A 17,548-nucleotide genomic window follows, 5' to 3' on the forward strand; every position below is an offset into this window, starting at 1 on the left:
CCTCTCATGAATCGAACAACTAAAGGCTGTGCAGAGATAGGCTTACCCTCCACACGATAATGAAAAGCACCGATAGCACTAAGATGAACTCTTATGGAGTTGGTCTTAAGACCAGACTCTGACAAGTTAAGAAGGTATTCAAGCAGGTTCTGTGTAGGACAACAGCGAGGATCTAGGGCCTTGCTGTCACACCAGACGGCAAACCTCCTCCATTTGAAAGAGTAACACCTCTTTGTGGAATCTTTCTTGGAAGCAAGCAAGACTCGGGAGACACTCTCAGAAATACCAGATGAGGCAAAATCTACGCTCTCAACATCCAGGCTGTGAGAGCCAGAGACTGGAGGTTGGGATGCAGAAGCGCCCCCTCGTTCTCCATGGTTCTTTGGAGGATAACTCCAGAAGAAGAGGGAACCAAATCTGACGGGGCCAGAAGGGAGCAATCAGAATCATGGTTCCGCGGTCTTGCCTGAGTTTCAGCAAAGTCTTTCCTACTGGAGGTATGGGAGGATATGCATACAGAAGGCCTGACCTCCAATGTAGGAGAAAGGCATCTGAGGCTAGCCTGTCGTGGGCCTGAAGTCTGGAACACAGAACTGAGGGACCTTGTGATTGATCTGAGTGGCAAAGAGATCCACCGAGGGGGTGCCCCACACTCTGAAGATCTGGCGGACAACTGCCCTGTTGAGAGACCACTCGTGAGGTTGCATTATCCTGCTCAACCTGTCGGCCAGACTGTTGTTTATGCCTGCCAGATACGTGGCCTGGAGAAACATGCCGTGATGGCGGGCCCAAAGCCACATCTGCACGGCTTCCCGACACAGGGGGCGAGATCCGGTGCCCCCCTGCTTGTTGACATAGTACATGGCAACCTGGTTGTCTGTCTGAATTTGGATAATTTGACTGGACAGCCGATCTCTGAAAGCTTTTAGAGCATTCCAGATCGCTCGCAACGCCAGGAGATTGATCTGAAGGCCTGATTCCTGAAGGGACCAAGCTCCCTGAGTGTGGAGCCCATCTACATAAGCTCCCCACCCCAGGAGAGATGCATCCATAGTCAGCATTTTTTGAGGCTGCGGAATTTGGAAGGGACGTCCCAAGGTCAAATTGGAGCAAATTGTCCACCATATCAGGGAATTGTGAAAAGCGGTGGACAACTGGACTTCATCCTCTAGATCCCCAGCAGCTTGATAACACTGGGAAGCTAGGGTCCATTGAGCTGATCTCATGTGAAGATGTGAAGATGGGCCATGGGAGTCACATGGACTGTGGAGGCCATATGGCCCAGAAGTCTCAACATCTGCCGAGCTGTGATCTGCTGAGACGCTCTGGCCAAGAAAACCAGCGACAGAAGATTGTCTGCCCTCACTTTGGGAAGGTAGGCATGAGCCGTCTGCGAGTTCAGCAGGGCTCCTATGAATTCTAGTCTCTGAACTGGAAGAAGGTGGGACTTTGGGTAATTTATGATAAACCCCAGTAGCTCCAGGAGTTGAATAGTCATCTGCATGGACTGTAGAGCTCCTGCCTCCGAGGTGTTCTTTAATAGCCAATCGTCGAGATAAGGGAACACATGCACTCCCAGCCTGCGTAGCGACGCTGCAATGACCGCCAGGCATTTGGTGAACACCCGGGGGCGCAGAGGTGAGCCCAAAGGGCAGTACACAATACTGAAAGTGCTGTGTTCCCAGATGAAATCGAAGATACTATCTGTGAGCTGGCAGTATCGTGATGTGTGTATAAGCATCCTTTAAGTCTAGGGAGCATAGCCAGTCGTTTTTCTGAATCATGGGAAGAAGGGTGCCCAGGGAAAGCATCCTGAACTTTTCTCGAATCAGATATTTGTTCAGGACCCTTAGGTCTAGGATGGGACGCATCCCCCCTGTTTTCTTTTGCACAAGGAAGTACCTGGAATAGAATCCCAGCCCTTCTTGCCCCGGTGGCATGGGCTCGACCGCATTGGCGCTGAGAAGAGCAGAGAGTTCCTCTGCAAGAACCTGCCTGTGCTGGAAGCTGACGGACTGAGCTCCCGGTGGGCAATATGAAGGTTTGGAGATCAAATTGAGGGAGTATCCCCGCCGGACTGATCGGAGGTTACAAGAGGCCACCTTTGGTGAAAAAATTTTAACTTCCCCCCGACCGGTATATCGTCCGGCACGGACACTTTGATTGTGGCTATGCTCGCCTGGAGCCAGTCAAAAGCCCGTCCCTTGCTTTTGCTGGGGAGCTGCAGGGGCCTGTCAAGGTGCACGCTGTTGATGTGAACGAGCGCACTGGGGTTGAGCCTGAGCAGGCTGGCGCGAAGGTGAATTGTACCTATGCTTATGATAAATATAGGGAGCATTCCTCCTTCCCCCATAAAAACGTCTACCTGATGAGGCAGATGCTGAAGGTGCCCAGTGAGAGAGTTTGTCGAGTGCGGTTTCCAGCTGGTGGAGCTGCTCGAGCACCTGCTCGACTTTCTCGCCAAAAATATTATCCCCCCGGCAAGGAACATCCGTAAGCCGCTGCTGGACTCGATTTTCCAGGTCAGAGGCAGCCATGAGAGTCTGCGCATCACTATACCCTGAGCAGCGGCTCTGGACGCCACATCAAAAGAGTCGTAAGCACCCCTGGACAGGAATTTACAACACGCCTTCAACTGCCTGACCACCTGCTGAAAAGGCTTGGCCTGCTCCAAAGGGAGCTGATCGACCAAGTCCGCCAGTTGCTCGTGTAGAGCTGGTAAGACTGAATTTTGGACACGAGAATAGAGGAGTGGTAGGCCTTCCTCCCAAAAGAGTCCAAAGTCCGAGCTTCCTGGCCCGGGGGGGGGGGGGTGCCGAGGTGAAATCTCTCGTACTTTTGGCTCTCTTGAGAGCGGAATCCACAACCGCAGAGTCATGAGGCAACTGGGTCTTCATCAACTCCGGGTCCCCGTGAATTCGATACTGGGACTCAACTTTCTTAGGGATGGTGGGGTTACATAATGGTTTCATCCAGTTCCTGAACAATGTCTGCTTGAGGACATTATGTAGAGGGACAGTGGATGACTCCTTAGGTGGCGAAGGATAGTCGAGGACCTCGAACATCTCAGCCCTGGGCTCATCCTCAGTTACCAACGGGATGGGAATGGCCGTAGACATTTCCCGCACAAAGAACGAGAAAGACAAACTCTGAGGGGGAGAAAGCTTTCTCTCTGGCGAAGGAGTGGGGTCAGAGGGAAGACCACAAGACTCCTCTGAAGAGAAATATCTTGGGTCTGCCTCCCACGAGGCCTCTCCCTCGGTATCGGACAGGAGTTCCCTGACTGCAGTCCGAAGCCGAGCCCGTCTCGACGCCGAGGAGCTATGGCTCCGATGGTGATGCTGAGAAGCTGACTCCCGTGTCAGCAGCGATGAAGCTCCCTCCATCGATGTCAACGGGGAGTGAACTTGGGTGGCAGCTGAGGCCGATGCCGCAAGCGGCACCGACGTCAAAGGCCTCACCACAGGCGGGGAGCCAGCCGCCACATCCATAGACGGTACTGTAGGCGCAAGCACCGCTGGTATAGGAACAGACGATCTCAGCAGCCCTTCCAGGATCCCTGGAAGAATGGCTCGGAGGCGCTCGTCAAGAGTGTCTGTTGAGAAAGGTTGTGAGATCCGTGCAGGAGTCGAAGCCAGAATCTGCCGAGGACGAGGTACTGGGCTGTCCTCTCGGCGCGAACGGAAACGAAGGGAATTGGCGAAAAACGCCCAAAACAAAGGCTCTTCTTCTCTGGGGCACAGAGCAACCGCGAAACAGCTGCTCCTAACCGCGGAAAAAAAGAAGACTGAAGCGGGACTCTCACGCGACGAGCAGGAAGACAGCCGCACCCCGCGCGCTCAAAGGCTTTTAGCAACCTTTGTTGCTAGGAAGATTTTCCGCACCTGAGGCTACCGTGGACGTCACCCACATGTGAGAACAAGCAGCCTGCTTGTTCTCTGAGAATATATGGTACAACTGCTAGATTGCATAAACCAGGTTGAAACAGTGGCTAGAGCAGACTCTGGATGCAGATTACAAAACTTTATATGAATAGCCAAGTGAAACTCTTTCCTGTTCTTCACAAAACTCCAGCCCTATATCAGCAAATTAATTTTGTTAGGAGAGCAATTTTTCCATTAATTTTGCCTGAAATAGGAGAAATATATAATTTACACGCACCACATTAAACAAAGGTATCATAAGGACATAAATAGCCCCTCTCTTTTACAGTGATTGTATAGCCTTAAAAAATACAGTTTCTATGATACCGTAATGGTGTAAAACAGTCCTTATCAAATTCTGTGCTTGCCAGTCACATAGTTTTATAAGAAATTTCTTTCTATTTTGCATCAATTGTGCTGGGAGCCAAAAGGACTAAGAATGCTTACACAGTTAGAGTTCACAGTTAACGGAAGCAGTTCATACCCTGTGCTGGCCAGTGAGCCATCAATGTGAAAGGCAATGTCATATACCCCTTTACTGTGCCCCTCCTGATGCAGAATCTCTTCCTGTGCTTCTAGGTCCCACAGGCGCCATGAATGATCATAACTGAAACAAAGGACAAAGCAGCAACATTGCTTAAGGCCAAATGGCAAAGAGAAAAAAAAATAACAAATTCCAGAGTAGGAAAGGTAAAATTACTGTATATTGACAAAATCCCAATGCTTCAGGCAATAACATTGTCCTTCCCCTTCATATAACTGTTCACTACATAGTGAACCTCAGTGCAAGAACATGTTCATTATAATACAAACAAAAAAAAACATCACTGGTCCTGAAAATCTCCACTTGCAAGTCATCCAACTCTTTACTATACATACTCCTTCCAGCATCAAAATACTCAAAATATTAGAAGTAGTTTCAATTACCTTGCAAAAATAAGAAAAAAAAAATCACTTCTCTGCGATAAGAGAGGGGAGGAAACTCCAAATCCAAACTCTTTGCTTCCAGTGTTGCAGTAAAGTTGAAATCACTTCAAGCAGGTAGTTGGCCTTCTATTTCCACACTGACGCAATTTATTACAGTGCTCTTGTTGGGGTGTATACTGGGTGATAAACCTTGGAGTGAGTTGATAAATTGCATCATTTCATTTATTTCACTTACTATACCGCCATTACTGACAGACCAAGGTGGTGTACAGACTAAAATGTACAAACAAAAACAGTAAGAAAAAACAGTGTGAAAATAGAAGGCCAACTATCTGCTTGAAGTGATTTCAACTTTACTGCAACAACGGAAGCAAAGCGTTTGGATTTAGAGTTCCCTCCCTCTCTTATCGCAAAGAAGAGAATTGTTTTTTTCCTTACTTTTGCAAGGTAACTATCCAGCTTATAATCGAAAGAGAAAAACGCCTATTATGCGACCCAAATCGGGAGATGGGCGTCTTTCTCCCGTGGGCGCCCAAATCGGTATAATCGAAAGCTGATTTTGGGCGTTTCCAACTGCAATCCGTTGCGGAAACGGGTAAAGTTGATGGGGGCGTGTTGGAGGCGTGGTGAAGGCGAGACTGGGGCGTGGTTATCGGCCGAGGAGAGATGGGCGTCTTTAGCTGATAATCGAAAAAAAAAAAAAGGCATTTTTACCACGATTTTGGGTCATTTTTTTTGGACCCTTTTTTTTCACGAACAGATGGCCACTGGAGGGAATCGGGGATGACCTCCCCGGACTCCCCCAGTGATCACTAACCCACTCCCACCAAAAAACAAACAAACACTTTACAAACTTTTTCCAGCCTCTATGCCAGCCTCAAATGCCGTACCCACCTCCATGACAGCAGAATGTGTTCCGTCCTGTGACAGCCTTTCCCTGGTTCTGATGTGGCTCTCGGGTGAGTGCGACACCTTTTCTGTTATGCGCACTGCAGAGTCACATCAGCAATGCATTGTGGTGGGTGTAGGGTATTGGGCTCCGTGATTCCATTAGCTTGTGGCAAATGCTCACAATGTTGGTAGTTGGTAGGCTCTACTCCCATGGTGCTTTTCCCCCCGCTTACTGGGTCAGAATGTTCCCTATTAGATTGTAAGCTCTTTGAGCAGGGACTTTCTTTCTTCTATGTTTGTGCAGCACTGCGTACACCTTGTAGCGCTATAGAAATGCTAAATAGTAGTAGTAGTAGTAGTAGTGTTTTGTTTCCGGTAGTCCATGAGGTAGTGGCCATTTTTGTAAGCCAGTTTTAGATCCCTTTCACGTGTTAGCCACGTTACAGAACTTAGTTCTTACCTTGAATGTGGCTGAAAGAGGGCATTGTACAGCATTCTGCCAGCTCTGACCTACTGCTCATCTCAGTACCAGGGAGACTCATTGCCAGTGGGGCACAACCTCTGGATCTGCAGTTAACTGTGAGTAAGCGTGCTTATTCCAATAAAGGACATTTTCGGAGAGATTAGTCTTCAGGTGTCAACTGCTGTGCCAATGTTATACAGCAGCAACCAGTCCTTGAGGCCTGCAGGTCCCTGGAGCACTTTTAGTAGGTACCGCAGTGCACTTCAGCCAGGCGGACCCAGGCCCATCCCCCCCCCTACCTGTAACACTTGTGCTGGTAAATGGGAGGCCTGCAAAACCCACTGTACCCACATGTAGGTGCCCCCTTCACCCCTAAGAGCTATGGTAGTGTTGTACATTTGTGGGTAGTGGGTTTTGGGGGAGGGAGGTTGGGGGCTCAGCACCCATGGTAACGGAGCTATACATGTGGGAGCGTTGTCTGAAGTTCACTGCACTGACCTCTACGGTGCCCAGCTGGTGTCCTGGCATGTCAGGGGGGCGAGTGTACTACGAATCGTGGCCCCTCCCAAGACCAAATGGCTCGGATTAGGACATTTTTGAGCTGGACGTTTTTAGTTTCCATTATCGCTAAAAAAACAAACAAACACCCAGCTGAAAAACGTCTATTTTTTCGAAAATACGGTCTGTCTCGCCTCTTCACGTACCTGTTTTCGGACATAGACGCCCATGGAGATAGGCGTTCGCGTTCGATTATGCCCCTCTGAATCTACTTCTAATATTTTGAATGTTTTGATTCTGGAAGAGTACATATAATAAAGTGGAATTAGAAAAGGTGCGACGAAACGATAAAGAGGATGGGGCGACTTCCCTATAAGGAAAGGCTAAAGTGGCTAGGGCTCTTCAGCATGCAGAAAAGAAGACTGAGGGGAGATATGATAGAGGTCTATAAAATAATGAGTGGAGTGGAACAGGTAGATGTGAAGCATCTGTTTACTCTTTCCAAAAATACTAGGACTAGGGGCATGCAATGAAGCTACAAAGTAGTAAATTTAAAACGAATCGGAGAAAATTGTTCTTCACTCAATGTGTAATTAAACTCTGAAATGTGCCAGAGAATGTGGTAAAGGCGGAATGTGGTAAAGGCGGTTAGCTTAGTGGGGTTTAAAAAAGGTTTGGACGGCTTCCTAAAGGAAAAGTCCATAGACCATTATTAAAATGGACTTTGGGAAAATCCACTGCTTATTTCTAGGATACTCAAAACTAATAAAAATAGTAGAGGATACACAAAAAATGCAATATGTTATAATCTTGTACGTGGGTAAGTCTCATATATGCTTGACGGCTGATGTCACTTCACTCCTCGGTGAACCTATTGCCGTACAATATTATAATCATAGACTCTTACCCTCCGACCTACCAACGCCTAAACACTTTACTATTCATTTTTTATTCTTAACATTATATGTAAAGGTTAGGCAATATGTTACTTATCTGAGCTTGTTTCTAACGAGTGTGCTCACAAACCCCGACAGGTAGCCTGTTTCGCAATTCTTGCTTTGTCAAGGGGGAGCGCTTAACCTCATCTGTTAAAATACAAGCAAATATATCTTAAAACCCTGTAATCATAATGTACTTCTAGCTTTTTCTGTTAATATTGGTCCCAGCCATTAGACTTACGTTCGCTCGTAACAACTCTGGTTTCTTCAACAAGAATCTAAAATGGCGATAGCGTATTTAAATTATTGCCGCCACCGGAAACAGCTGACCGCTGTATCCGGTGGTGTACAACAACATGCCGATTTACATGTAACAACCCCACTGTACATGAGTGTTTAATCCATTAGGTTCTGTAGTATTTAATTTATGTATCCAAAAGGTTTCCCTTTGTAGAACCTTTCTGTTGTAATCTCCGCCTCTTAATGACGGAAAGACTCGCTCTATGACTGAACATCTTAGCGATTCTATATCATGGGTAAACTGTATGCAGTGCTGTACAAGAGGGGCTCCTAAATTATGTGCTTGGATGCGGGAACGATGTTCCGTCATGCGTGCATGCAGTGACCTGATGGATTTTCCTATATATATTTTGTCACATGGACACCTTATCATATATATAATACCAACCGTTCTACATGTCGTATGTCCCTTTAAAATATATTTCTTACCAGCATGCATGAAATTATCTCCCTCTTGGGTAATTATACATGTTTTACAATTCGATTTTTGACACTTAAAATGACCTACTGGTAATGTAGTATCATGGTATCTGTCTTCTCTATCCTCCTCAGGTAATTTAGCTGGACTTAAAATCTCTTTTAAATTACTGGAACGTGAAAAGGCTGTTCTTAGTTGACTGTCACTAAATAAAGGGTGGGATTTCATAATATCCCAGTGTTGCTTGATTATCTTAGTGACCATTTCACTACCCGGAACATATCTCATCACAAAAGTAAACAATTGTTTATCTTCAATCTCTTTCCGTTTCTCTTGTAGCAGAAGACTTCTCTGGTTGTATTTGGCTCTTATATATGCACGATTCAAGATAGTTTTGGGATAATGTCTCTGCTGTAATTTTATACTGAAGCGTTCTGCTTCTGCCGTGTAATCTTCTTCATTCGTGCAAATCCTTCTGAACCTGAGAAACTGTGAAAACGGAAGGCTCTCTCGTAAACTTCGAGGATGACAGCTATTGTAATCTAACAATGTGTTCCTATCCGTTGGTTTAGTGAAGACTCTCGTTGTGAATTGTCCATTTGTTAATTGAATCTCTACATCCAAAAAATGTATAGTAGTATCCGACCAAGTGATTGTAAATTGGATTCTTGAATGGCACTGATTCAGCCAATTATGGAAATCAGTTAGTTCTTGTACTTCTCCTTGCCATATGACGAAAATATCGGCAATAATTTAAATACGCTATCGCCATTTTAGATTCTTGTTGAAGAAACCAGAGTTGTTACGAGCGAACGTAAGTCTAATGGCTGGGACCAATATTAACAGAAAAAGCTAGAAGTACATTATGATTACAGGGTTTTAAGATATATTTGCTTGTATTTTAACAGATGAGGTTAAGCGCTCCCCCTTGACAAAGCAAGAATTGCGAAACAGGCTACCTGTCGGGGTTTGTGAGCACACTCGTTAGAAACAAGCTCAGATAAGTAACATATTGCCTAACCTTTACATATAATGTTAAGAATAAAAAATGAATAGTAAAGTGTTTAGGCGTTGGTAGGTCGGAGGGTAAGAGTCTATGATTATAATATTGTACGGCAATAGGTTCACCGAGGAGTGAAGTGACATCAGCCGTCAAGCATATATGAGACTTACCCACGTACAAGATTATAACATATTGCATTTTTTGTGTATCCTCTACTATTTTTATTAGTTTTGAGTGTATTTTTCAGTAGAGAAGTGCCCATCAATTTTTGACAGTATTTCTAGGATAAGCAGCATAAAATGTTTTGTACTTTTTTGGGATCTTGCAAGGTATTTGTGACCTGGATTGGCCACTGTTGGAAACAGGATGCTGGGCTTGATGGACCTTTGGTATGTCCCAGTGTGGCAATACTTATGTACTTATAAAGAGTTGGGTGACTTTAGTGGAGTTTTTTTCAGGACCAGTGATGTTTATTTGGTCTGTATTATAATTACCATGTCCTTGCACTGAGGCCCTCTTTCTCCATTATATATACGAAGGAGAAAGACAGTGGGACAAGGATTTTGTCAGAGAAAATAAAACCATTCAAATCTTACATCATTTGTATACTTTATATATCAAATATATATTAAAATTAGGATCAAAGAAAAAACTCGGGAAAGCATAAGAAAAAATATGGTCAGAACTTGTGAAACATTTCCAGCAAAAACGTATTTACCAACTATAGTGAAAAACAATCATATTTTTTTTCATTTTCATTTATTTCATTTATTTAGACTTTTAACTCACACATCTACTAATTCTAGGTAGTGTTGAAAGAAATGACAAACCCTGGGTATCTAAAATGTCATATCCATATTCTTCAAAAGACTGGTGTGCACTCAGAGTAGCACAAGATATGGTTAACTACTGAACAGAGCTGTTTTGCTGACAATACAGTCACAGTTTGATTTCTCTGTTTTAGGGATGAGGGAACTTAATACCAACTGCTCACTTCCCACCCCATTAGCACCTTTCTTCCCTTCTTCCATCCCTCTCTGGCTCAGTACACTCCCCCATCCCATTCCCCCTCTCAGATCTGCTCCATTTCCCAACCTGCTTCCTTCCCCTGCTCTTGACCCTCACTGCTTCCCTTCTAGGCCCAGTGTCCCTCCCCATAACCACTACTGCAAGCTCCATTCCCCTTCTCCACTCACACCCTCTATGTTAGCTCACCTCATCTATCTCTTAAGGAGGCTCAGCTTCCATCTCCAATTATATCTGGCTACCAGGATCAGATCATTCCTATACCTTCCAGACTGGTTGCTCACTCTGGAGTTATCAAAGCTGTATCAGGCACATAACAATCTCTGTATCTGCTTTGGTATCCACAGATTCTTGTGTTGTGGAGAAGGTTTTGAGGAGACAGGAGCACATGCTACACTGCAAGCCAATCTGCCCTTCTGATGAAGCTCTTAACATGTACATGCTTGGCAGTGTAGGAAAGTAAATACTCCCCCCTTGGCCCTCACCCCAAACACACCCATGGTTGACATTCTATTCTATTTTATTTCTTATATACTGCTCAATTTCCTGTAGGATTCACGGAGGATTACATAAAAAAAACCAACCCTCAACAATGAGGGAGTTAACATATCATATATAGCATAAATATCTTAATATCTGTAGTTGGATAGAAGAGAAATGAGCAAGCTTCAACCAAGGGCAATAAGCCAAAATCATTTGTCCCATCTGACCGACACTAAATTTAATCGTAGCTTTTCCCATCCACAGGAGAAATCTGTCACCTTCTCCTGGGGCAAAGTTAATCCCTTCATCTCTCACCTTGCCCTTACTGCTTTCCAAATTTTTATAGGTGGACACAGGAATAAGTGTTCATCTAGAATCTGTCTCCTGCTGTTTACTAATCTCAGATTCCTCCACTTCAAAAAGTGAATAGAGATGAAGTCTTACTCTCTCAGTGCTCACCTAGTGTACTAAAGAACAAACAAACTGCAGTATCTACTAGAGTTAATACAAGGTAAACTAATACTGGAAAACACAAACTCTAGCTAGTTTCATTCAAAGAAAACTGTGCTTAATTCATCATTTGGAGAAAAGCCCTCAGAAACCAAAGGCAAATTGCCAGAGGTTTTAAATGCTAGTATGTGGTGTAAACATACATGTAAAAAGCGCTTGATTTCTATCACTGGGCTGTAAAAACTCCAAAGATAATTTTTAATTATTTTTTATGCTTTTAAAGGTTGTCTCAATTCTACTTCAATAGACTCAATTAATTAAGTAGTCCTCTCAGCAAAAAAAGTTTTTGTTATAAATGCCTCATTCACAAGACTGCACTTAGCTTGATTTCCATTGTTTGGATCTCACCCAGTGTACCCCTATCATGATACTTCATAGCTTTCACCACTGCTGCTGTATAATCTTCAAAATGGCGTATTTCAATCTGCCTTCCTCCCCCCCCCCCCCACCCCCCCCAAAAAAAATAATCTCCTCCTACTTCTCTGCCTTCATCCCAACAGAAATTCCAGTATAGCCTTTTGCCCCTGCTACAACTGTTTTGCTGGGATGTATAATTGCAACTGTATGAAAAGAAATTTACTATCGGGAAATATTATCAGTTTATAAGCTCCTAAAAAGCTCATCCTGCGGAGAGTCAAATTAGACCACCACACCACACCATTCCATCTTTTATTTTCTTAATCACAGGCAGGTAATTAAGCACATACAGCTCTTAGGCTGGCTGAAATTGTTTACCCCTAGTACCTTATTTTCCCATTAGCCCAATGAAAGGGAAAAATCATGGCATCCTGAGTGGGAGAGGCTCATTGGGATTCGTCACCACCACTAAAGTATCATCTGCAACATAGTAGGTGACGGCAGAAAAAGAACTGTACGGTCCATCCAGTCTGCCCAACAAGACAAACTCATATGTGCTACTTTATATGTATACCTGACCTTGATTTGTATCTGCCATTTTCAGGGCACAGACCATAGAAGTCTGCCCAGCACTAGCCCCGCCTCCCAACCACTAACCCTAACCACCAGTGCTGCCACCTAATCTCTGCTAAGCTTCTAAAGATCCATTTTTTCTGAATAGGATTCCTTTATGTTTATCCCACGTATTTTTGAATTCTGCTACTGTTTTCATCTCCACCACCTCCCTCGGTGAAAAAATACTCCACCATCTCTCTCCGTGAAAAAATACTTCCTGACATTTTTCTTGAGTCTGCCCCCCTTCAACCTCATTTCATGTCCTCCAGTTCTACCACCTTCCTGTCTCCAGAAAAGATTCATTTGCAGATTAATACCTTTCAAATATTTAAACGTCTGTATCATATCACCTGTTTCTCCTTTCCTCCAGGGTATACATGTTCAGGTCAGCAAGTCTCTCTTCATACGTCTTGCAACGCAAATCCCATACCATTTTTGTAGCTTTTCTTTGCACCGCTTCAATTCTTTTTACATCTTCAGCAAGATACGGCCTCCAAAACTGAACACAATACTCCAGGTGGGGCCTCACCAGCAGAAGAAAGAAGGTGTTGATGCCCCTGTACTTCTGCTGGTCACATCTCTCTCTATACAGCCTAGCAAACTTCTGGCTATGGCCACTGCCTTGTCACACTGTTTCGTCGACTTCAGATCCTCAGATACTATCACCCCAAGATCCCTCTCCCTGCCTGTACATATCCTGTTTGATTTAATGTGATATTTCACTAATTTTCTGTAAGGATTAGTTCCTATACATGTAATATAAAATTCAATAAATGAATACATTAATTAAAAGAGTGGCAGGAAGAAGACCATCACTCCTGGAAACCAGAGCAAGGAACAGAAAGCTACTGCACTATAGCCCTTCTGAATTGTGACACCAACATTTTGTCTAAGATCCTAGCAAAATAGGCTGGAAGAAGTATTGCTGATCCGACAGGATTTGTTAAGAAACATTTGACTGCTGACAGCATACACTGGATGAGTAATATTATACACTGGGTAAAGAAAAAAAAAAAAAGAGGACAAGGTGTAGAGTAGCACTGGAAGCAGAAAGGATGGGGTAGAGATTTTTATTTATCCTGATGTCCCAGGTAGGAATTGTGGATAATGTCTCCACCACACTGGCCTATACACTGCAACTGGGAGCATTAGCTCCAATAATACCTCATTCACGTTCCAAATTCCATTTATATTTGACATACCACAAATCATTACAAAAACGTCTAAGCGATTTACAAGACTGAAATAAATCAAGGAGAAAGGGAAGACAGATTAAAACATAATAAAACAAAACATCAAAGAAGCCAGTTGTGGCCTTTGCGGTATAAACAAGCTGAAATAAATAAATAAGGTGGAGTTGCAATATCAATTACAATGGGGATGGAAGGAAGGGAAAGAAGACAAGGCAAAGAGCTGCGATCACCAATTCAACGTCAACCAGAGTCTACAGGTGAGAGTTCTTGGGAACTAAGGAGAGTACTTTTGAATTTTTGAAAGGATGGTTCAATTCTAATAGTAATGGAAGTTCATTCTACAGTTTGGGGGGCAACCACAATGAAACAAATTGACATGATATTATCAAGTCAGATGTGTCGGTGAGAAGATATGGTAAGAAGGCATTGAGGGATGAACAGTGTGATCTCAGCATGGAATATGGAACAAGGAGGTTAGTAAGAAACGGAGGAAGACCTGAGTGAAAAACTTGATGGTGAGATATTTAAAAGGGATATGATATACCACTGGGAGTCAGTGCTCGGACAAAAATAGTTCTTGCCGATTTTTTCTCTACTAAAGTTGAAAAGATAAGGGATAATTTATTCAACTCCACATTAAAAATGAATTGGACATCTGTTCATCTTTCACTCTTATTTATTTGTAACATTTGTACCCCGCACAATCCCACTCAATAGCAGGCTCAATGCGGCTTACATAGTAAAACGGGTTAACAAAATTATATAGAATTGTTCAAGATGGCTTACATAAAACAGGATAACAAATTGACATATAGTTATTATAATAACATGTAGTTATTATAGGGAAAATGTAGGGGAGGGGTAAGAAGAAGGATATAATAGATTGTGTGGAGGTGGGTAAAAAAGGAGTATGTTAAAGGAATAATAGGGGAGTACATTCCGGTTCTGAATTCTTGGATTGGTCTAGTGATACACATGGACTTATTATTTAATTCAGGTTATTTGTGTAAGGTAGAAGGTCATTGACTATTCGAATGGATCTTGGTAAGGCATTCCATATTTGACTGCCTATTACAGAGAAGTTGGATGCATAATATGTCTTGTACTTAAGTCCTTTGCAATTAGGAAGATGCAAATTGAGATATGTTCTAGAAGATTTTAAACTGTTTCTGGCTGGTATGTCTATCAGATTATACATGTAACCTGGGGCGTCTCCATAGATAATCTTGTGAATCAACGTGTGGACTTTGAAGTGTATTCGTTCAGTAATAGGAAGCCAATGGAGCCTTTCACGGAGAGGAGTTGCGCTCTCAAATCTTGACTTACCAAAAATAAGTCTGGCAGCTGTATTTTGGGCGATCTGAATTTTTTTCAGGATTTGGGCCTTGGAACCAAGGAAAATGCTGTTACAGTAATCAACATGTATGGATTGAACCAAGTTACGGAAGGTGTTCAAAGGAAGGAAAGATTTTATTCGTTTTAGCATCCACATCATACTAAACATTTTCTTTGTTGTGGCATTTGCATGATTGTCCAGAGTTAGATGGTTGTCTAATGTTACTTCTAACATTTTTAGTTTGTCAGATATGGGAATCTTGACGTCTGGGGTGCTGAGTGTGGTTGGGATGGGTGCAAAGTGTTGGGATGAGAGGATTAGACATTGTGTTTTCTCCTTATTCAATTTCATCTTAAAAGCATTGGCCCAGGAGGCTAAGATATTCATTCCATTGGTTATTTTATCGGAAATTTCTGCTAAGTTGGATTTAAATGGGATGAATATAGTGACGTCATCAGCATAAATGAAGGGGTTGAGGCCAGATTTGGATAGGGACTTGGCCAACGGGATCATCATGAGGTTGAAGAGGATCGGAGATAGAGGCGATCCTTGAGGTACCCTGCATGTTGAAGGCCAAGGAGACGAGGTTGATGAAGTTGTTTTGACTCGATAAGATCTAGTGGTGATGAAACCTTTTATCCATTTGATAATATTCCCACTAATCCCTAGTTTATCCAGTAATTTTGTAAGAATATCATGGTTTACCATGTCGAATGCACTAGATAAATCAAACTGTAAGAGAAGGATGTTATTTCCAAATGAAATTTCAAGCTTGAATTTGGATATTAGGGTTAGTAGTACAGTTTCTGTGCTGTGGGCTGATCGAAAGCCTGATTGCAACTCATGTAGAATGGAGAATTTTTGAATGAATTCGTTGAATTGGGAGGTTACTCTGTTTTCCATCAATTTAGTCAATAGTGGGATGGATGCCACAGGGCAGTAGTTGGTAATGTCACCTGCTGGTTTCTTGATATTCTTTAGTATTGGCGTGAGTAGTATGTCAGTGTGTTCAGTGGGGAAGGATCCCTGTTGAAGAAGGAAATTTAAGTGAATGGTGAGGTCTGAAATGAAACGAGGTGGAGCTTTTTTTCATTAGATAATTAGGGCATGAGTCAAGGTGACAATGGGATTTTGAGAGTTTGGATAATGTTGTAGAAATTTCCTCAGTGGTAAGAAGTGTGACGTTCATCCAGGAGCGATCGGCAGGAATCTCGTCCATGGCTGGATCTAGTTCATCAAGAAAGTTGTCTATACTGACATCGTCATGGGGGATTGAGTTGCATAGTTTGATGATTTTGTCTTTAAAGTAATTGGCTAGTTGTTCTGCTGATGGGCAATTTGAGGCAGATGTTGTGATTGGGTCGGTGTTGAGAAGATTCTTAATTGATACTGTTTTCTTATATCTGTACCAGTGGATGTAATCTTACTTGTGTAATATGATCTTTTGGCTTGCTTGATGGCCTTCTTGTAGTTTTTTTGTGATTGTTTCCAAGCATTAAAGGTGAGATTATTTTTTTGTTTACTCCAAGTTTTTTCAAGCTTTCTGGTTTGTGACTTGAGACTCTTTAATATGTCATTAAACCAAGGAGAAGGATTTCTTCTACGTAGAGTCTTAGAATGAAAAGGTGCAATTTCGTCCAGAGTAAGTTTACACCTATTGTCCCATTCAGTGAAGAATTGATATAAATTAGGATGAGTTGACCAGTTGTTATAATAGATCTTATGCCAGAAAGTATCTATGTCAATACGTCCTCTGGTGGTGATTGTTAAAGGTTCCTGTTTAATAACCTGGTTCTTCTTACGCTAGTATAGAGATAAGGTCGCTTTATGATGGTCTGACCACGGTGAAGCAGACCAATGAATGTCTGATATAAGGAAGTTTTGGTTTAAAGAGAATTTGTAGGAAATAATGTCGAGTGAATGTCCTTTAATGTGAGTAGGTTGTAGTGGGGGCATGGTGAAGCCACATGACTGAAGGAAGTCAGTACATTCTCGAGTATGGACCGAATTTAAGTCTGAAGATTCAAGTCTCCAATTTACGTTGGAACTGTTGATGCATACATTTGATATAAAGTCCATAAATGTAGTTTGGCTAATATTCCAGTTGTTAGGAGGCCTATCAAACAGTATGCAGGTAAGATGATCACATAGTGTGGAGTTATAAAGTTTAATAGAGGCAATTTCGATTTGTGGTGAGATGGACTCTGATATTGGTTCTGTGTAGAAGTTTGTTTTATGGATAAGTGCTATACCTCCACCTCTTCTATCTTCTCTAGGTCAATGTATTATTTTATAACCAGGCGGGCATAAGTCAAGGATGATGGAATCTTTTAAATCCCGGATCCAAGTTTCCATGATGAAAAGTAGATCGAGATTGTCAGATGTAATCTAGTCTATGATGGTTTCGGTTTTGTTAACTGCAGATCTAGCGTTGATGTATCCTATATGAACAGGTTGATGTGACTCAGAAGTTGAAAATGAAGGTCGGATTTTAATGAGTTGTCTTGTCTTAGGTGCTTTTGCTTTAGATGAGATAGTTTCTGAAGTTCTATGGTTATTGCTGGTCCGTGGGGATATGATTGAGTAGGTGTTCTTACGTGGTATTGAAGAACTGGTATTAGGTTGATTTCCGTTGGGGGGAAGTTGAGTGTTGTGTGGATGAAAGCT

General features: G+C 42.9%; 1 protein-coding gene across 4 annotated transcripts in view; it reads right to left on the minus strand.

Moving 5' to 3' along the window:
• Nucleotides 1-17,548, minus strand: part of PRPF4 (pre-mRNA processing factor 4) — a 682,089-nt gene that overhangs the window by 22,790 nt on the left and 641,751 nt on the right. For 3 of the 4 annotated variants that reach the window (XM_030206511.1, XM_030206510.1, XM_030206509.1), the window contains exon 11: nucleotides 4,408-4,530. The exons of the other annotated variant lie outside the window; for it this stretch is intronic. In XM_030206511.1, coding sequence (XP_030062371.1) covers nucleotides 4,408-4,530 — 123 coding nt within the window. The remainder of the gene's footprint in view (nucleotides 1-4,407; nucleotides 4,531-17,548) is intronic. 4 annotated transcript variants of the gene reach the window in all.

Source organism: Microcaecilia unicolor, chromosome 6 (assembly GCF_901765095.1).
Source record: "Microcaecilia unicolor chromosome 6, aMicUni1.1, whole genome shotgun sequence".
In the NCBI taxonomy this organism is placed as follows: Eukaryota; Metazoa; Chordata; class Amphibia; order Gymnophiona; family Siphonopidae; genus Microcaecilia; species Microcaecilia unicolor.